The 21,400-nt window shown below is 37.8% G+C and overlaps 1 protein-coding gene across 1 annotated transcript; it reads left to right on the top strand.

Annotated features, from left to right (window-relative positions):
• Window positions 1-4,725: 4,725 nt before the first annotated feature.
• Window positions 4,726-20,050, top strand: GEN1 (GEN1 Holliday junction 5' flap endonuclease). The gene is made up of 13 exons (XM_063314819.1): window positions 4,726-4,886; window positions 5,975-6,161; window positions 6,699-6,875; window positions 7,785-7,895; window positions 10,590-10,663; window positions 10,841-10,932; window positions 12,033-12,183; window positions 12,282-12,318; window positions 12,458-12,538; window positions 13,614-13,744; window positions 15,284-15,345; window positions 16,204-16,350; window positions 16,672-20,050. Exons 1-13 carry the CDS (start codon window positions 4,726-4,728, stop codon window positions 18,057-18,059), a joined length of 2,799 nt encoding a protein of 932 aa, XP_063170889.1. The 3' UTR covers window positions 18,060-20,050.
• Window positions 20,051-21,400: the final 1,350 nt, after the last annotated feature.

Below are 21,400 nucleotides of genomic sequence, written 5' to 3' on the forward strand. Positions count from 1 at the left end.
CACTTACCTTATCAAAAAAAAACCCACCCAGTAAAGAGAAGCACTGAGCTTGGAGAAAAAGGAATGGAGTGAAAGAGTAAGTGGGATCAATGGAACAATAGGTACATTTCCAAAATGGAGAGCCTAATGAAAAAAATAGTTGTGAAAGGAAGTGGGCAAAATTTTGAGCAAATCCAAATTGAACCCAAACTCTAAAGTAGTTGAACTGAGTCCTTACGGAAATTAGAAGACTGTCTAATTAATCCTGAGTCCTGGAAAATTCTCACTCCAAATGACCTCAAGTGGGTTCTTAATGTCTTCTCTAGAAGACAAAGACAAAAGCCTAAAACAGAAACCTTTTTAACCTTAAGAGGAGAAGAAGAGTTGTGTTTTCTCAGGAATTTAATTAAATATCTCTCATTGGTTTCCATACTAGAGGTAAAGATACTAGGTTGCAGTCACTTATATGTACCTTCTAATTCAATAGAAACATATAGGTGCTTACCTGGCTAGAGGTGCCAAATATACAAACACATACACAAGCATGTTATTTGGCTGCTCACAGAAGAAAAATATAGATATGCTAAAAATAGAGTAAAATAAAAGGTGGCATTAAAATAAAACTGGATAAAATCAAAAACAGGGTGGAAAGTGCGGAATTACCAGCAAAGTAAAAAAGCTGAAGCTGATTTAAAAAAAAAAAACAATTGTAAACTCCATTCTGTTACATTTCTGCTTGTCTCATCTTGAAAATTGCGTATGATGATAAAGATGCAGATAGGACCATCAAATGCGTGGGTATTAAAGCATTTTCTCTGTGAGGAAAAGGCTAAATGATTGGAGCTTTTTGGCTTATAAAAAAGGCAATTGAAAATACGATTGAACTAGACCAGATTATCTGTTTTGGAGAGAGTGAAGGTTTTTTTCTCTCTCTTTCAAAATCATAGAATTAAGACCTTCTAATGATCCTGAGTAATAGGGCAATACAGCCTATACACAAAGATAGCTTCTCATTTCAGATCGTTTTGCATGTGTGATTATGGTTTTTAGCTTAAATAGTTAAAAACTTTTGTGACAAATTTATAGTGAAAGACAAATTTATCAGATACTGTTAATCACAAGGTCGAAACGGAACCATTATGTTTGGGAGAGATATCTCTCTATCTGATGCTGGGGGAGAAGGTGGAACAATTCTGCTTGTGAATTTTCTGGAGGCATCTGGATAATGACTTTGGGAAACAAGATACTTGTTTAGTTGGATCACAGGATTAATCAAGTGGGACTCTTAATATGATTATATGTCTTAGCATAGAAAAATGACATATTAGGGATTGTTAACTACTACACAGCTTTCTTTTCTTTTTCAGAAATAAGCTCCATTGTGTTTAGTACGTCTTGTAAAAAAGAAAAACATACATAAGACTGAAGCCTAAATGTATAAGAAGTTGCAAATGCTGATGTGCTATTATTTTCATGATAGTCTCTTGAAATGTAGACAAAATAAATCACTGTGGCTACCTATAGAAAGTTAATTATTCCAGAAGAAGCGAAGCTAAAAGGTTTAGGGGAAAAAAAGACATAGATTTTAATGCCATCTGCAGCATAAACAAGATCAGGATGTGAATAGCACAAGGAAGAGAAACTCTGAAGTTGAGAAATTTGTCACTTAAAGAAGGCTTCAGTGTTATTCTATTTTCGATAGTTCCGTTCTGTTAACTCCTGAGATAAAAGAAACTTTGCACTTAGCTAAAAGCACTAGATTTCCTAGCCTTTGTGCTTCATTCTCAATAAGTCTTTAAAACTGAATTGAATAATTTCTTCAAAGAAATAATTCTCATTATTAAATTTGGATTTGAAAAATACAAGGGGAAAAAAGTGGTTTTGGCCTTTCCTCCTAAATGAGGTTCTCATATAATTTTTTTTAAAACTGTGAATGCTGTTTTACCAATACAAATTAGTTTTTTCCTAAGAGCGTGTGACACTAGGATAAATTTCCCCAGTGCCCTCTCTACCACAACCCCACCCCAAAATTCTTGGCTATTTCTATTTCTTTAGATCTCCTCTTTTATCTTAAGCCTGTGAAATTGGTTAGGTTGAACAAGAGTGATAGGCTAAAAGCCCCTCTACAGGTTTATTGAGGATTTGAATCTCTGTCTCTCAGTCCTGGTTTTTCATTTTCCATGTCCTTTAAAATTATCAGCCAGTTGCATCTTGGCAATGACTTGGAAAAAAAAGTAGTGTAAGAAATTTACTGAAATCCCATTTTAATCTGGTAAAGTGTAAACCTATACACAGGAGTAATCTCATCAGAGCTTGCTTCTGAGTGAATATTCTTAAGTTTGTCATCTATTATATTGTAATCCTTTACAAACCTAGACCTTACTTCTGGGTGGATGTAGGTATTGTTGCTATATAAATTCACTTATTATTAGAGATTACTTCACACAGGAGTGGCTTTTGATGAAAATTACAGGATTTTGCACTGCCACGTTCTTAGCTGTCTGCAATCCAAAAATATGTCTTAAACCGCTGTTCTATTAAGCCAGCAAAAAGTAATAGGAGTAATAGGAGATAGCTCCATGCTATGCACAATTTATTCTCCAACCTGGTGATGATACTGTGGTGGTTAACCCTGTGAAGGTGTACATATGTCAACCATATTCATGGATTTAGTTTTATTTGTACGTGCAAAGGAAGGGAAAAGATAGACAGGACAGGGATCCGCTGGTGAATCTCTGACTGATTAAAGTAGGGGTGAATAATCTGTGGCCTTCCAGATATATTTAATTGCATCTCCTATCATCACTCACTAGTGGACATATTGGGTTGAGTTGCTGGAAATAGGAGTTCACTATGTTCAGAGAAGAGGAGCACATGCTGCTTACTCATTGCTGGTCCAAGTGGACTCTGGTTAATAATCGAAGCGAATATTTGTAGCTCAGGGTTGAACTGTGGAGTCCTTGGTGCTCTCTGAGCCTGTCGTTTTCTTGCAGACGTTTCATTGCCAGACGAGGCAACATCTTCAATGCAAAGAGGGAGTGGGCCTTGCTCTCTGTTTATACACAGTGGCTACAGTATATAAACTGAGAGCAAGGCCCACTCCCTCTGCACTGAAGATGTTGCCTCGTGTGGCAATGAAACGTCTGCAAGAAAACAAGGCTCAGGGAGCACCAAGGACTCCACTCTGGTTAATTTTGGCAAGTGTCCACATTATTAAGTAAAAGGTGCTTAATTATAAGACAACAGTAACACAATCAGTTAGTAAGATTTAATATGGCTTAACAGTTAAAGATCCTGAATAGTTCTTGTGAAATTACATAGTTTGGTGAACCAGGGGAAGGTAGTTTTGTTGTTGATCTTAAATAGACTCTTTGGGATTACAATCAGTCTCTTTCTTCATTGCTATAATGCAGCCTAGAATCATTCAGAAATATTAGGCTATACTGTACCTCCCCTGACTCCAGTAGCTCAGCCACTGGCTGAGAATTATACTGTAGATACATTTTCTTTAGTAGGTAAAGTGCTGCATGTCTAATTGTCCATTAGATGGCACTGTTCCCATTTTTGGTTTAAAAAAATATTAGGGTTGTACAATGCTTTAGATTGACAGAGCACTCAGGAGCATGTAACACTTGTCTGCAATACCTTAAAGCATCTGCTGTGTTTGCATTACCATGAGTTCCAAAGCATCTTTTGGAAGTTAAATTCAATGGACTTTACAGCCCTATAAACTGCATTCCACCTGACTTCTCTAGGATGAATTGAAGAAGAAACAGTACATGAATTAGTTCCGCTTGGAAACAATACCGTCCATACTCTTAACACAGTAGGAAAAAGATGCTGTTGAATTAAATTAGAAATAAAATGAGAAAATTAAAGGGAAAATGGATCATTAAAGGGAAAAAATTGAAGAGGGGAAGAAAGAGTTAGAAATGAAAACCTGCAGAAAGGAATGTTCCAGGGAAGGGAGGTAGTAAGCAAGTAAATCTACAGTCTTTTGCTTCACACACAAATCTCTGTTGAATACAGTGCATTGCTTCTAAGTGTATATGCACTAGATTGTGCTATAAAATAAAAAAAAATAGTGGATGAAACTAGTTTTAAGTGTAAAATTGCCATTTATTTGCATGCTCCATGTTTTAAAATAACTATGTAATTGGCATGCATTAGAATTATGAACAAAAATACTAGTGCAGGCAGGAAATACCACTTCTGGAATATAGGTTAGATAATGAAGGAAGATGATTACAATAACCTCTTCCACTCTGATCTACTAAGTTTATTTTTAAACTTAGTAGTAATTGCCAGTGGGGTAATTGCTAAAAAAACTTAGAGGGATTGATAATAATTACTTCCACATGTCTGATTAGAGACATTATTTGAATCTTCGGAACCTGTGGAACTGAAGAGAGATTTTTCTTTGCTGCACATGTTGGCTTTCATCCTTTGAAAATAGTCATTATCAGTGCGATCCTGCATGTGCTTTTTCAAGTCCAAGTTTCATATTATCAGTCTTGAGTTTCTCCTCAATCTTTGTCACCATACTTTTGTGGGGGAGGGACAGCACAGAACCATAAGGAGTAGGCCAATAATGTTATAACAACCTGTAAGTGTTGGATTGGAGGGGCAATATTGTGTGTTGTTTGGAAAGTTTGTGGTTGGTTTAGCAGTGTTAAATCATTCCAGTGGCATCTGTCTGTCTGTTTGTCTGTCTATCTTGATTTTTGCAGGCAGTGCATCTGAACCATGGGAGTAACTAGCTTGTGGCAGATCCTGGAACCTGTCAAGCAACATGTCCCTCTCTGCAGTCTGAAAGGAAAAACATTGGCTGTTGATTTAAGTCTCTGGGTGTGTGAAGCACAGACAGTTAAAAAGATGATGGGAATAGTCACAAAACCTCATCTTAGGTAGGTTCAGTGCTTGTGATTAATGAGTTATTGGCAAGATATATTGCTACTCTTAGGTGCTTTACAAAATGTAAGGTATAGCCATAGTCTCATTTCAGTCTGGGTCATAATGAATTTATTTCACTGTAAGTGTCCTCAAGCAAAATTTCTGAGAGCTCAGGATTCTGCATCTACTAATACAGAAGTAGTGTGGACTTGGAGATTCTCTGCAAGTGCTGTTAGGATTTGCAGTGTGGACTAAACAAGAGCTACAAAGCACCACATACCATCTTCAGGAATTTTTTTCAGGCACATGTCATTGATACATTATTTATCCATTATTATGTTAAGTAGATTTATATCTTACCTTTCCTTCTGGAACTCCAGGTGGCACAGATAGCCCTCCCTCTTACATTTTCCCCTACAGCAGCCCTGTAGATTGGGCAGAGAGAGAGCAATTGGCCCAGAGGTACCCAGTGAGCTTCAATGAAATTCAAATCTGGGTTTGTCTAGTCCCAGTCCAACCCCTTAACCACTGCACCACACAGGTCATGACTTTCTCAGTTGTAAGTTAAAGAATATACAGGAACCAAGTTTAGATCCTAGTCTGGATTACTTTCCTATAAAATCTCCATCTTGTCCCATGAAATTTTACATATATACACGTAGTGATTGCTCAGTTTAACTGTGTATGTTGTACATCCTGGAGAAAAAATGGTATACACAGACCTAGACACACCAGAATAGTAGCAATTTTGTTCTATGTGCATAATCAAATCAAATTTTATTACTGCTTTTAGGCCAGAGAACACTACAATAAAAGTACATAAAGCTGTAATTATTAATAAAACTAAAACATAGACATAAAATACAATAAAAGTACATGACATAAATTAATAGGGTGACAATAATACAGGTAACAGTGGCTATCACCAAAATTTGTACTAATCCCCCATCGTAGGTAGGATGGATGGAACAAATGGTGGCACAAAATCATGCAGTTTGTATGCATACATACACCACCTGCATTATATATTTAGTCAACATTACACTGAGAAATGTTGCCCAACAGCCTCTTCCCAAAAAGTAACTTCACTCTCTTACTGCAGGAATCTTTATTTTCGTGTCTCTTCTTTAACACTAATGGGGATCCATCTGGTGTTTGTCATGGAGGGTGATCCCCCAAAGCTGAAAACAAGCACAATGCAGAAGAGAACAGAAGCTCGCTTTGGGCCATCAAAAAAGCCTGAGATCGCAAGAATGGGGAGATCCCGTTTCAAGTTTCTTTTGAAAGAGGCAAGCTATCATAGTGGGTTATATTTACAGGATGCTGAATATTGGCAGTATCGGATTCCTACAGTAGGAGGCATCAATATTTAATATATTTTATTGAACCAATGCTAATTTTTCCAGACTTTGAGTTGCTTGAGAGCAATCCATTTGGATTAAGTGGACACATGCAGCTGTCCTGCTCGTTCATCAAACATGGTGTCTTATGTTTCAGTAGGTTTTGAAACATAAGGTCCTCTGCTTGTCATTGATTTTCTTTGGGTGCAGTGATTGCCAATTTTATTTTATTGTAAAATGTGAGGAGGATGTCCAGAAGATTACCTCAGTAGGTATGCGGGGGGGATATTTTCACTTTCTAGATGCATTAAGACTATCCCAATCTTAATGCAGTTTGCCACTGAAAATTGTCAAGAAACTGCACCAGTGTAGTCTTGGCTACCTCAAAACATTTTTAAGAAGGCAGCAGAAGAGCAGCCATGGGCTGTGGGTTGTTCATCCCTATGGCATTTATTGCTTCTTCTATTGGGATTTTTACTATTTCAGTGCCTTGAACTGCTGGAGTGTTTGGGAATCCCATGGATTCAAGCAGCTGGAGAAGCAGAGGCAATGTGTGCTTACCTGAATGCAAATGGCTATGTGGATGGGTGCATCACCAATGATGGAGATATCTTCCTGTATGGTGCTCAAGCAGTTTACCGAAATTTTACCATGAACATCAAGGTAATTTACTGGAGATTTATTGATACATGCTACTTTTTAAAAAAAAAAAAGCATAATTTTTATTAAAGAAATGTTTAAAAGAATAAAAACAATACAAAGTTTGAAAGAGAAAAATAAGGAAAGTAATAAGCGAGGGGGAAAGTACAAAGAAAAATAGAGAAGAGAAAGAAGGAAAGGAAAGGAAAAAGGTTATAAAGAAATGGCTTCTCGTCTTCCTAACAGCAATTACAGGTGTGTTTATATTTTACCCCCTTTCTCTAAGATTACAGCATAATTTCCTCCTTTCAATAGTCTACCCTTTCTAATCATCAAACCCATAAATCATAAGTTCATTTCTTTCATTTTTCAGCAAAAAGTCCCTAAGGGATTTTTAATCACTAATAAATGCAGTTATTGCCCTTTCTTTAATCAAACATGTCAATTTTGCTACTTGCTGCTGTTTTTGTTTTTGTTTTTTTAAAGTCTGAATCTCTGTTCTGATACCCTTTGTCTCACTCAAAAAATACTTTGACCTCACTCCTCCACACCACCACTTTTTGGCCTTTGTGGCTATAATATTAGATACTCTTGGGTGTAAGATTTCAACTCAGTAGGACTGACTTTTGAACAGACATATTTGTGATTGCTTTGTGTGCCTTATCTCCGCTGTCAGGCAGAAGGATTGTGAAACACTGAGCTTGTTCATCCTACATTGCTTGAATGGATCATGAGAGATTTTTGATATTCAGCTCCTCCTTACAGACACCATAATTTCTGCCTAATTCTTAGCAAATCATAGTTTGACAAGATACAGTTTTCCTTAGAATAAGTATTTTCAGACTCAATAACATCTGTGGTATTGCTAGTAAAGTTATGAAAAACGATGAACCATTAAGAGGGAGTATCACTATCCTACTCTATTCTGTATAGGACCCACATGTTGACTGCTATTTGATATCTGCTATTGAAGAGAAACTCAGCTGTAGCAGAGAATCTCTGATTGGATTAGCAATTCTTCTTGGTTGTGATTATCTTCCTAAGGTAACCAAACAATCAAATGAACCTGAATGTTTATATTGCTAATCGCTATTTTTTTTATAGAACCTGTTACTTTCATCGTCATGAAGTAGAAGAGGTTCTAGAATCGTATTACTCTATTATGTTAAATGTTTCCCTGTGCAGGTTTCCTGTACGATAGGTTTCTTTTCCTGCCACCATGTTTTTTCATGCCAAGGACACTTACTAGGGAAAAGTGATCCTGTACTGGGGGCAGGTGGGAAATAATTGGGTATGAAACATTCTCTCCACAAATCAAAGAGCTTTGTATCTTTGTGGAAGAAACTAGGTTTCAGCAAAGCTTACTGCTGGATTTCTGTCTGGGTTTTCTTTGATTCAAAAGGATCTTTTAACCCTAATCCTCCTGCTCTGCTTTTTCAAATGAAAGAAGGAGTTGACAGAAACAGCCTTCCCAATATGTGTGTCCACATTCTTTTTGTTAAACTGGTACAGCAAACTGTTTCAGTTACATTTTCCAGTGCTTAGCTGCCAGATGTTCATTTCAAAATATCTTTGTCCTTCCTTCACCTTAGGCCAATTTGGTTCTGGTTTCTTAGCAGTCCCAGAAGAATACACCAGTTTAAAATTGTTTCGGTAACTCAATCATCCACATAACTGATTGCATAAGAATATTCCTTGCTATAATCATTCTTTGCACATTCTTTTCTAAAAGGCACCTTACCTTGACCCTGTCAAGGTGTAACTGATGGCACTGGTTGTAATAATACATCATTCTAATATCAGTGTGCTTTTGTGGGACAATATTTGCTTGCCCTTTGAATGTCTTTGTTATTTTTGCATGTTTGCCCTTTATTCTTTTAAGTTTCTACAAAGCTAGGATTCATTGTCTTTCAGGCAAACCTGCTTTGCAGGGTTGTTGTGAATATAAAATGAAAGGTAAGCATGTAAGCAAGGGGTGGGCAAAATGTATCCCTTACAAGATTGTTGGACTGCAACTTCTATTATCCCACAGCATTAGTCATGCTGGCTTGTTGTTGTTTATTCATTTAGCCGCTTCCGACTCTTCGTGACGTCATGGATCAGCCCACGCCAGAGCTTCCTGTCAGTCATCACCACACCCAGGTCCCCCAAGGGGATGCTGGCTATCAAAGATTATTTGAACAGTATTTGAAGGAGAGCCACATGTTACCCACTTCTGATGTGAGCTATCCTGAGCTCATGGAAGGATGTGTGTAACAGAAGGACCTTAAATAAATAAGTATGGTGCCACATATTTATTTTCAAAATGCTCTCTGGTGGTACTGATACCTTTCAATCAAACTTGGCTATGATTATATTCTTTGAGTCTGAAACAACTATAATTTTTGAGTTAGCCAATGTTTTATTTGTTTGTTTTGTTTCTTTGTTACATTTGCCTACTTTGAATCTTCTAAGGACATCCAATGGGGTATAAGTGACTTGTGCACACTGTACAGACACTGGTTTGGTTTTCTGGATTTAATGAGAATTGCTGTTTTTCAAATGTTGCAACCGCCTGGGAAAAGCCAGCCTGAACTCAGATCTGTTTGTCACAAATGGTAGTTGCACAGCTGCTGGTCAAATGTGGCAGTGAAGGAAACCATGACCTAACGGGTCAACTTTTGGCATGAATTCATCCATGGGCTCCCTTAAAAAAATTGAAAGAAGATTCCCTTTGTCCTCCCATTCCTTGTGGCTTCTCACAAAGAGGGCCTCATGAAGAATTTTTCTCCCAGGATTTCTTGTCCCTCCACCTCCCCAAACCTCTGTGGTTGCTTTTTTCTCTCTAGAACTTAGCCCAGTGTTTTTCAACCTCGGCCACTTTCCAATGTGTGGACCTCAACTCTCAGAATTCCCCAGCCAGCAAGGCAGTTGTGCAACTAACATTGGTTACAAACAGACCTGAGCTCAGGCCAGCTTTTCCCAGGCTGTTGCAACATTTCTCTCTAGTGCTTAGAGCAGTGTTTAGAGCAGTGTCCAGTGCTTAGAGCAAGGCTGACTGGGGGAATTCTGGGAGTTGAAGTCCACACATCTGAAAGTGGCCAAGGTTGAGAAACACTGACTTAAAATCACAGTTTCAACTTGCACATAAGGTCAAATAAATGTTTTTAGGTTGTTTGAGTAACCCTTCTGATTAGAGTTTTGGGATGTAGCAGACAACTACTTTCTTCTGTACTTAGCACTTTTACTTTCTGATACATACTAATGGTCTTCACACTTTCTATATAACCTGACCATTCTAGTTCCAGGCTTAATTCTGCTGGTCTGATCAGCTGAAATGGTCTCTCTCCATCCTTATGTCATTTTAACTCATACTTGCACATTTTAAAATTTTAGAACTGGGTATTTTCACAGTTTTTTATAGTTCATATTAAAGCACGTGCTCTGTAATCCAATTTTTAAAAAATCAGTTATCCTGTTCAGGAGTGGCCATTTTCCACATTAGCCTTAGCATGATTCAGCTAAATTTGCAATTTATTTATTGATTTGATTTATGTGGCCACCCATTCATGAAGTGACATTTTACTTTGATTACTGCAGAAAATATTCACCAAAACCTCCATTTGTCTTGATAATTTTTGCCCAATTATTTATGATTTCATAGTTTGAATGAAAGTCATGCAGTTTTTAAACAATAAAGTATACTTTTATACATTTATCTAAACTGCATCAAAATACCTGATCTCTTGTTTCTCAAAGGGAGTTCCTGGAGTAGGAAAAGAACAGGCTTTAAAGCTGATCAAAGCTTTGAAAGGGCAGAGTTTACTGCAAAGGTATGTTTTATCTTATTTTTAAATTGCGTATCACATTTTCTCCTTTCCCTTTTTCTTTCAGGGAGTAAGTTCTTCACATGATTCAGATGTATACTGTGTGCGTAAATGTACATTGTGTGTATAGATGGGGTTGTTTGTCAGTGCTATACATTTGTCACCATTTCAATATTGTTTTAGGTTTGAGAGCTGGAAAGACCATTTCCAATCTGGTGACATCCCAGTATCAACAGCTAAAGAAGTGGTTCACTGTTCTGTGTGCCATCATCCAGGTGAGTCAGCTCGTAGCTTCAGAAAAGAGGTTCAGTGTACTGAAGTCCCCCTTTGAATTGGGCACCCTGGTGTATGAAGACTGGTATGTTATGATTATGATGAGGTGTGATCACTACCTCCTTTTCTCTGAAAAATAAAATTAAGCCTCTGGCCAAAACAGTTCTGTATGGTATAATTGGTTTGGACTTTATGTACTGTCAGATGCTGTACTGAGGCATTTGGCTCCTGTGTAATCCACAATCGGCTATAGTTTTATGCCTGTACCCACCCAGTGGAATTAGGAGTTGACAAGACTTGTTTCAGACATAATGCCAAAATGGTTTGGAATTACAAGAATAAACTTCCAATGACCTTTGGACAGTGAGTTCTCTTTTCCTCACATGATTATCAAACTCTGGTTCCTCATTTGCAGAGCAAGCACAAATCAGTTTCAGGTAAAAGAATAGTCTTGTTTCCCTCAGACTAGAAAAGGAAATAATATATTGTCACAGATGTATAGAAAAAGCTGTGTGCAAACTTGGGGCCTGGGTGAATAATACAAGTTTGTTGTTGTTTATTTATTCAGTCGCTTCCGACTCTTCGTGACTTCATGGACCAGCCCATGGCAGAGCTTCCTGTCAGTCATCAACAAAACTTAGATATTTTGACAGAAAAATTAAATGTTCTCTTTACCTCTGTAACTGAGTTATTAATTGGATTTTCAAAATACTCTGAGCCATTGCCTGCTTAGTCATAATTTGTTGAATCTCACTTATTAAATAATAGCCAAATGCTAAACCATATATTTATTTATTTGAATGCAGCACAAATTAATTTATTTGAATACTTTGATAGATATGGTAGGAGCCTTCAAAAAGTAAAGGAACTCAGAACAAAGACATTGGCAAGGCCAATACAAAACTAAATTTGTTTTATTTTAAATAAAATGTCAATGAATTTAATTCCATTAATATAATTATTCCCCATTGTATTTAGTCATATACTCCATATGTCACATTATGTCTGCCATTAGACATGCTTATTCAGAAACAATGGGGCATGTTTGTGTTTTAAAAAAGATGTTTTGCCTGTATTCCTTTTTTTTTTTTTTTTTTTGCAGGATCTTATAAAGACCATGAGGATGTGGGATGTCATCTCTGTGGCAGTATAGGGTACTGTGAGCCCCAGGAGGCTGACTACTGCTGCCCTTGTGACTGGCACTCTTTGGAGTCAGGGTGGCAGCAGAGCTTAGTGGAGGAAGGTATTAAAAAGTAGGTGTGTTTTCATACAATCTGCTCTGAATTGCTTGAAGAAGACTTCTCAGTTGTATACCATTCCTGTTTCTGACATGTATGCATTTTATTTACAGAAAAGCCAAGGCATGTGAAGGTTTTCCCTTTCCTGAGGTAATTTAACAAGACATGCATGCACTCGATCCATAGATGGATGGATAGAATCACCTATCCTAGAACTGTCTCCCCCAAATATCTTATTCTATAAATATAATAATTAATGAATGCCTTATTTTTCCTTTTCTCTGCTAAGGTTATCCAAGAATATCTCATCAGCAAAGACAAACCAGTGAAATTAAATGGGTGCCAAAGGCCAAATTTATTATCCTTTCAGGTGTGTATTAAGACTTGACCTTGAATGTTAAATGGTCTCAGTATTGAATACAGTATAGTCTACTGAGTCCAACCTTCTCTTGATAGAGGAAACCAAATTAAAGCATCCCCAAGAGATGGTTATGCAGCCTCTGCTTTAAGGCATCCAGTGAAGGGGAGCTCACCCCTCTCTGGAAGATTGCTTTCTGGGTAGAACTGCATGCTCTTCTATCCCATAAACAAGCAAGGATGTAACTGCTGTGTTTGTGTTGATGGAATTATACTGCTATGTCAATGTCCTGAGTTTCAGGTAAATAACCAGATACAACATTTGCAGGTCTTATTCCTAGATAAGTGGTTGGAGTAGGTGTCCCAGGACTCAGTGGGATTTCTTTGACTAGAGGACTACATTCTTAATGTCAACAGTTGAAAATTTGTGTATATATAGTATGTTATTTATTCATTTATTCATACACTTTATATGGCTGCCCGTATTATAATTATTAAATGGATATACGTTAAGGTGAATGGTGGGGGGGAGGGGGTGAAAGGCAGGGAAGTTTACATATGGAAGGAGAAAAATGAGACTTTGGACAAATAGGATGGGAGAGATTCACGTTCAGATCCCCATGTATTCCTGTATTTCATTGAGGGTTCTGGATGCCACCAGTTTTCAGCCTAACCTGAATAGAATGAAGGTTAGAGACAAGTAACTTTTCAGCCAGCCTGAATTTTCTGTGGTACACATAACAGCCTTCCCCCAACTGAGATTTCCTGATATTGGGTGGCTGTTTTTCCTACCTTCACTGACTGTTGCGGCCAATCAAGAGGACACGCGTTTAGGGATAGCGCTTTGGTGGATTTTACAATCTGGTTGTCTTCACAGGGCCCTCTTGGTTCCCCCTTCTTTATATTTCTATGTCTACCTGGCTTGGAAATTACTTCAGGGTGACTGTTCTGTCCTTATAACACTTTTTAAAAGTTCATGACATTTCAAACTAAATGCATCAACTCTTCAAAGAGAATCAGTGCTGCTACTGTTCAGTAGATATTTTCATGTATGTTGTATTTAAGGTCTCCCAACATGTTTCAAATAGAGATTTGCTGTCAAGAAAATGGACTGGACCAAGCATTACGCCTGTGAGAAATTGTGTAGCCTTCTGACTTATTATGACATGAACAGAAAGAAGTCTGGCCATACTGATCCAAACCAGCTGCAGGCCCTGCGGTAACCTAATTTATAATTTAATTAGAATTCACCCTTTGTTTTGCTTTATATCTGTCACTGGAAGTGGAAAATATTTTTGTTCTTTACCCATATTCTTTATTCTGCATTTTTCATTTTGAATAAAATGACCTGAACACTACATAATGTTTTCAGTACCAAGCACTGAATTGTAGAGTTAGAAGGAATTATTTAGGCCATCAACCTGCTGATCAGGGCAGGAGTCCAAATGAAAGCATCTTGACAAATGTCTATTTAACTGTGCTTTGAACACAGCCAGTGAGGTAATTAGTTCTATTATTAATTGATGCTGGCTTCTTAAAGCATCTCTCCCTTTGGTGTCCGTTGTTGCATTAGTCCAGGAATGCCACCTGTGGAGTTAATGTGCTGTTGATATAGCTAAGACTCCCTTGTGAGTCTGTTGTGGGTCTGTTGAAATATATTACATAGATTTGAGAAAAACATTCCACAATTCAAAACCGGCTTTTGAAACTGCTGAGGGATACAATGCATGGTTCAAAGATTAGAAAGTCTGCGGCATCGGCATGAGCATGAAGTTACAGTTTTGGGATCCTGGCCCATTTTCCAAAAGATTGCTGAACAACAGCAAGATCAAGGCTGCTGCCCGCAGTGATCCCAGCAGCAAGATACACTGAGCAGGGAAGGAAAATGCATCTAGGAGGACCTCAAAGAAGAGGCCCTTCATGTAAGGAAATGTAGAGCTACTGGTACTGTTTTGATAACTGCCCAGCTCATATTTATCCTGCTTGGCCGTGTGAACTAACATAGGTAATCATTCTGAATATGCGGATTGTGGCTATAATTCATTGCCCATGTAACACTGAATTGAGGTACTCTTAAGTGACATTTACAGAACATGGAAGAATGTGCATGATTATTTTATTTTATTTTATTTATTTATTTTTATCCCGCCTTTATTATTTTTATAAATAACTCAAGGCAGCGAACATACCTAACACTCCTTTCTCCTTCTATTTTCCCCACAACAGCAACCCTGTGAGGTGAGTTGGGCTGAGAGAGAGGGACTGGCCCAAGGTCACGCAGCTGGCTTTCCTGCCTAAGGCGGGACTAGAACTCTCAGTCTCCCGGTTTCTAGCCCAGCACCTGAACCACTAGCCAGGTCTTAAGTTATCAACACTGAATAATGCAAAGATAATATTATAATAATTGTACTGCCGCCCCGTTTCTAGGGGCATCCTACACAAACCAGGCATATGGGAACCTCTTCCCTGTAATGCTCTCTCACACTTGTTAACACACATTGCTACAACCATATGGTCATGATTATGAGACAGCTGTAGTTGACTAGGGTTGATCAGGTGACCAAGCAATGGTTCAAGTTTTCCCCATACAATTGTATTCCAGCTCACAGCAATAGCCACATAATGGTAAAGGGCCATGGAAACAGCCCCTACGTGCAGGATGGTCAAGCATGGTGGCTTTTTGATTCTTAAACACCTTATTTCATTTTTCTGCTCTGTATTGAAAATACTAGGATTTTCTTAACTTTTGTTTCTACAGGATAATCAAGACACGGATTAAAAATGGAATTCCTTGTTTTGAAATTGTATGGCAAAAGCCAGGTTAGTACTCTTCCCTGTGCACACTAGAAGGGTACTCTCCAGTACAATTTAAAACTGGAGTAAGAAATCTTTTAAGAGGTGGGCATGTGAGATATAGTATACATGAGACCTATCATAAGACTTGCTTAACAATGTGTGAATATTAAATGAAACAATAATAAAAATAAAAAGCAGAATAATGTCAAAACTGGATTTTTGGGTCTTTGTTCTCCATAAAATTACTGCTTTGAACATAAGTTCATACAAGCACCATGGCTTTGCCCCTTTCTTGATACAGGGTTTCTGTAGCCTACTAACCCAAGATTCAGCCCCATCTTCAGGCAGAACTGGGGAACTTTTCTTTCTAAAACCCTTGAGACCACCTGCCAGTTGACAATGAAAGAGTGATCTGACTTGTTACAGGAAAATTTCATATGCACAATGGGAGAGGACAACTTTTAAAATGAGAATTTCTTTTTCTCATCTCCAGCACTTCCATGCATATGTTGCATGCCCTGTACATTGTACAGTTATACTGTAATTTCCGATAAGGTTGAGTCTGTCTTCCATCATACTGCAGGTAGGGTCCACAAATATGACTCTGTGAAGAATCTGTCAAAACACAGGCACAGATATTTATGGATTGTGTGCAAAGTAACAAGAGGGACTGCTGTAAGGGTTATAGGTGGGGGCCTCAGTTCATAACTGGATCAGCAGAATACAGATTCCAATCACAAAGAAACAACCGTTTGTTATATTCCTTTTTTTAAAGGGGTGAGTATGAAAAAGCCACACGTACCCCTGAAAAGAGTAATTAAGAAAATCATCTGTAGTTATATAGTAATAGGATGTTCCTCTGCCTCTGCTTCATTGTTCCAGACCATTACACTTCTGCAACTGAGGATCAACCTGCTGATCCCTTTCTAATAACAATAGAAGAGTCAACGTTATTTCAAGCTGCCTATCCCAAAGTGGTTGCTTTGTATCAAATGCAGAAGTTGAAAATTGGCAAAGAAAAAAAGGAAAGTAAGTTGGAAACATTGGATTTTCTCTTCCTTTCCTTTCCTTTCCTTTCTTTTCCTTTCCTTTGCTTTGCTTTGCTTTGCTTTGCTTTCATGTTATACCTGAAACAGTCACTCTGTTCTTTGTGGTTGTCAAATTGCCAATTATTCTACAAAATCTTACACACCCTAGTTAGATTTTAATGAAGTCATCTAACTCACCCACTTCTCCCACAGTTGCTTGATTATACTTAAAATCAAAAACACATTGCTTCTTTAACTTCATCTGTAATTTTGAAAATTTGTCTTTAACATTGTTTTGTTTTGTTTTGTTTTGCTGTTTTAGGTAAGAAGAAACCTAGAGAGAAAGAATGCCTAACAGGGGACAGCAAAGTAGAAGATACTTTTTCTTACCTGAACTTGCACTCTGAGTGTGAAAACATTCCCAGCCAAGATCCAAAGTCTGATTTTAAGCTTGTTTTTGATTTGCAAAAATTTCCAAAAAAGAGCTGTGAATCTCTGTGTCTATCTGAACCTGCAGATATTTCTACTAGAGTAGGAAAGCCATGCAACTTCCTTATTGCTTCACAAGATACAGAAAATGAATATAAACCTTCTAATTCTTTACTCTCACAAACAGAATTATTTGCTAAGGTGCCTATGGCTTCTTCTGCCAGTACTGATCTGCAGCTGAGTGACATTGACTGGGAAGGAACATCCTTCAGCATTTCTCCAAGGAATGTTAATCTTCCTTGGTATTCAGAATCTGAGTCTGGCCTATGCAATAATTCTTTAAGGCAGTGCTCTCCACTGTACAGCAAAACAGCCAACATCCTTGCACAGCATTCAGATTCTGCACAACGTGGTCCAGATTTGGTCAGTGGTGTAGATTACTCTGTTTCAAACAGAGACTTCTGTAAAGAGCAGAATGATTTATCTTTAAAAGATCAAGCCATTGTGGAAGGTTTAGAAGCTTTTCCCAAAGCTAAAAGTGTGCCTTTGTTAAACGCCATACAGTTGCAAGAACAAATAAAGAGAACCTCTAACTCTGGAGGGGAATTTTCATCTCCTGACAGCACTCAGGAAATTGAAAATGTGATGTTATTAGAAAAACATCTGCAGGGGCTAAGCTTAGAGAACTATAGAGAAGATCTCCAAAGTTCTGGGGACCCACAATCTGCAGCAGATAAAGTCACTGATTCAGGAAGTGCTTTGAGGCTGTGCACAGAAATACTAGAACTGACTTGCTTAGAAAATCAGCAGATTTTGCCTGCTAGGTCAAATAAAGTCGTAGATAACTATCCAACTGGGAAAAAATCTGTGCCAAGAATCATGAAAATTTCACTTAAGAAGAGTGTGTGCCAAAATAGTTATGCTGAGGACAGTGACAGTGAAAATGTGATGGGCAGGAGGAAGGGTCATAGGATCCCAAAACAGCAAAGAAAAAGTCATATGGTTCAGCTGAAGGACAAGTGCAATGGCAAAAGGGGCAACAAGGAATTGGCATTTGAAATTCAGCCAGAACCAAAAGGGAAAGATGAGCATGCTCTTAATTTACTTAATGTTGATTTATCAGCAAAAGACCATCTGCTCCTACCTCTCTCCAAGTCTCCAAGTCTCTCCAAGCTTTGTGGATTCGATCCTTATCTTCAGGAGACCAGAAACAATTTGAACACGTGTGAGAGTCCACTGCCTCTGACTGAAAGGCTGAAACTCAGATTGCAGAGCAGTTGAGAACTTCGGCTCCCCTCTCCCTGATGTCTTCATCTGGATAGGTCTCAAATGTCTTTGATACGTTTTAAATGTCCTCTAAATTTTGTAAGCTCCATAACTTAATTACGAGTGGTGGAAGATTGAAAGTGGGCTCATGTCTGAAGTGAAATGAAGTTCTTCAAGCAACCTTTCTGTAGTGACTTCCTCTACTTCTGACTAATGGACATGCTGTGAGTTGTGCTGAAGTTTTCCTAAACAGTTTGCTTGAGTAGAAACACATAGTTACATCAGTCACACCACAACGGCATGAACTCAAGAATAAATAATGTTGGGGTTGTCAAGTATTAAACATGTAACACTTGTTCGTATATATCTGAATGGCAGTGGCAAAGCTACTGATATTTTTGTACTTATAGATTGGGTTTAGCATATGTTTTTGTACAATTTTGCTATAGCTTTTCAGGTCCAAATCAAATAATGCTCTACATCCAATCTTGGAGTCAATCCCCCACATGCAACAGAGTTAAGTACTAGAATTATGAAGTAGTAAAATGGAGTAGGAGATAGCAATTTGGAATTATGCCTGTAAGATACTCTTTGGAAAGAGAAATCTATCAGAGAGGACTACTACAACCTAGTTCTTTGTCTGCTCTTTCTCTTTGGACCATATTTCTAACTCAGGATCATATGTTCTTAAAGTCATAATGATTTTCATCTTTAACATATATAAGCCCTGGTTTTAAACAGTATCTTTCACATAGACTTAAAAAACAAATTATGCAATGCTTTCAAATAGCAGTAGTAGTAGTTTAAATGGATTAATGAGACACAAATACTTTGCAACACAATCCTTTGCATATTTATGCATCAACTAAGTCCGGTCAGGGGGAGTTTGTCTCCATAAACAGTTGTGTTTAAGAGTGCAGCCTTTTTAAATACAATATTTGTAATGTTAGTGATTTTCTCTGATTCCAGATACTGTATTATTTCTAACCTTGCCTAGGTCATCTCTCTGCCTATTGTAGGGAGGCTCTGTATTTTACTGGTAATATGCATGCTTTCCATGCTAAAAGTACCCAGTTCAAACTGGCAGGTTACTTCAGGCTGGAACGGCCACCAATGGCAGCCCGGGAGAACTTGCTGGTCAAGAGACAGCACCTGAGCAAATAGTCTTGGCGCAATGCAACTCCCAATAGTGATGCTGATCAGATCAAGGTGCAATTCATACTAATGGTCCAGAATATATAGCATTGAGAGAAATACATATCCTTTGGTGACTGTTGATTCATGAAAAGGATGAAAGTATTCATTCACAGGACTGTTGTTTTTGAAATGGAATTGTAGATGCAAGTGACATTCTGATTTATAAGCACATAAATTATTAAAAGATGCTGAGTCTGCTTTCACATGTTGTATTATGTCATAGCGTGATTTGGTTTGGATTTAATGCAACCTATAAAGCCAGCCACTGTGGTTTGTAAAATATTATGTACAGCTTAGCATGTGAGTGTAGCCATTATAGGTCTGTTCTACAAATCATGCTTAAGACAAACCATGGCTAAACATGACATGATCCCAGCCAGTTTGCAAAATTATTTGAGCCACTTTGAATTTCCACTGACTTCATTAGTCAACGTTTGAAAATATGCTAAATTCTTTCTCACTGAAACCGTGAGAGAGAGAAAGTGCTCAAGTTTGGCTGGATTATGTCCCAGGTTTACAAAGCTAAATCCAAATTCATAAGATTTTCTAAAACAATGCAAGTATATCCCTGCAATATGATATGGCATAGCTCAGGAATCTATTCCCCTGCTGTGTGAAACAAGGCCATCAGAAAATATCTGGGGAAACCTTTTTCTATTTAGTTCTGACAAAAGTGTTGGCCTGAAGTGGGAAGAAACAGATAAAGCCTGTCACCAACTGCTTATCCTACAAGGCTGCAAGTCGCAATGATACACCAATGCAGCAGTCAGCATATCCCCTTCTAAATGTTCATTTTCCACCATAAAGCTTTCTGTCCAGATCCATTCTTGCCATACAGAATTCTTCCTCTCTTAAAATTATGAATGCTATACGCTGTTGCAAATCAAGTGCTACTGGATACTCTTAGGGGGTGCGGTTGTGTAGATGTACTGTATCTAAGTCTTTGGATTTGTTTTTAAGGCACCAGGCTAGAACCCAGGAGAGGCACGAAGCCAACTGGGTGACCTTGGGCCAGTCCCTCTCTCTCAGCCCTGGGAAGGAGGCAATGGCAAACCACAAAACTACAGGGACTAGTCCAGGCAGCCACTAGGAGTCAATACTGACTTAAAGGCACAAAAAAACCATAGGTTAGCATATTGGGCAGAAGATCCAACTTTAAGTATTTAAATTGTGTTTATCAGCAAAATTTTATAGCAGGACCACAAAAGCCTTGTGTCAAGGAAATACAGCTCAGAGAACACACTACATCTATGAGCCTGTTCAGATAACAGAGTCAAAGTAGCATTAATCTTATCATTTGAATCTTAGACAGGCCAACCTTATAGATAGCAAATCACCAAGGTGTTGAAAAAGGCGTGGTTTCCATACTCTAGAAACCTCTTTCTGTGATGGGGTTCTTGGAATTATAAAATATATTTAGGATGTGGATAACACTTTGTCACATCTTTATTAAGAGCAGATTAATCAGCTACTTAAATTATGAGTTTGGACACACAATTGCTGCAGCTAGGTTTGACATATGCTATATTATAATTTGTCCCAAAGGCACATCACTTTGGGAAGAAGCCCCATAAAAATCAGTGAGTTTTCTGTGTGAACATGAATAAGACTGATTTAGTTTTCACTGAAGCAATTAGCCTAAGACTGGGTAATATTGTTTTAAAGTTCAGATAAAAATTTCATGAGGAATACGGTACGCCTCTGCAAAAAATAATGTTCTTTTTAAATTGGAAATTGATATGAAGAAACCAAACGTCATCACAATCATTCCCATAGGCTAAAATTGTATAGCCCGACCAAGGTTTATCGATTCAGCAAGAGGTAGACGTACAGTAGATCTCATAAATCTGTCAAATTGTTTGGAGTACAGATTAAACTGCAAAACATTTACCAGTGATTACAGCTATTGAAATTACTACAGTATATCTAAGAAAAAAAAAATTGAGAAACTTCTCTGAACATAAAGCTGTGTCAGTGTTGACTTCAACATGCAAAGAGTTGGCTCAACTTAGTATTTAAATACATTAAATATTATTGCCATCCATATTCCTTAACAATTCATAACCATATTACATATAGTTAAATATATGTTAAATAATATATCATTCTTTATAATTTTATATATTGCAGAAAATGCAGTGCACTGTTTTATCCAAAAC

The sequence above is a fragment of the Candoia aspera genome, chromosome 1 (assembly GCF_035149785.1).
Source record: "Candoia aspera isolate rCanAsp1 chromosome 1, rCanAsp1.hap2, whole genome shotgun sequence".
In the NCBI taxonomy this organism is placed as follows: Eukaryota; Metazoa; Chordata; class Lepidosauria; order Squamata; family Boidae; genus Candoia; species Candoia aspera.

Excerpts from the sequence above, each read along its gene's own strand:
- GEN1 (XM_063314819.1), top strand. The coding sequence starts at position 4,726 with ATGGGAGTAACTAGCTTGTGGCAGATCCTGGAACCTGTCAAGCAACAT. Across the intron at positions 6,876-7,784 it reads ATTTTACCATGAACATCAAG|GACCCACATGTTGACTGCTA; the intron begins GTAATTTACTGG and ends TATTCTGTATAG. Across the intron at positions 15,346-16,203 it reads AATTGTATGGCAAAAGCCAG|ACCATTACACTTCTGCAACT; the intron begins GTTAGTACTCTT and ends TCATTGTTCCAG.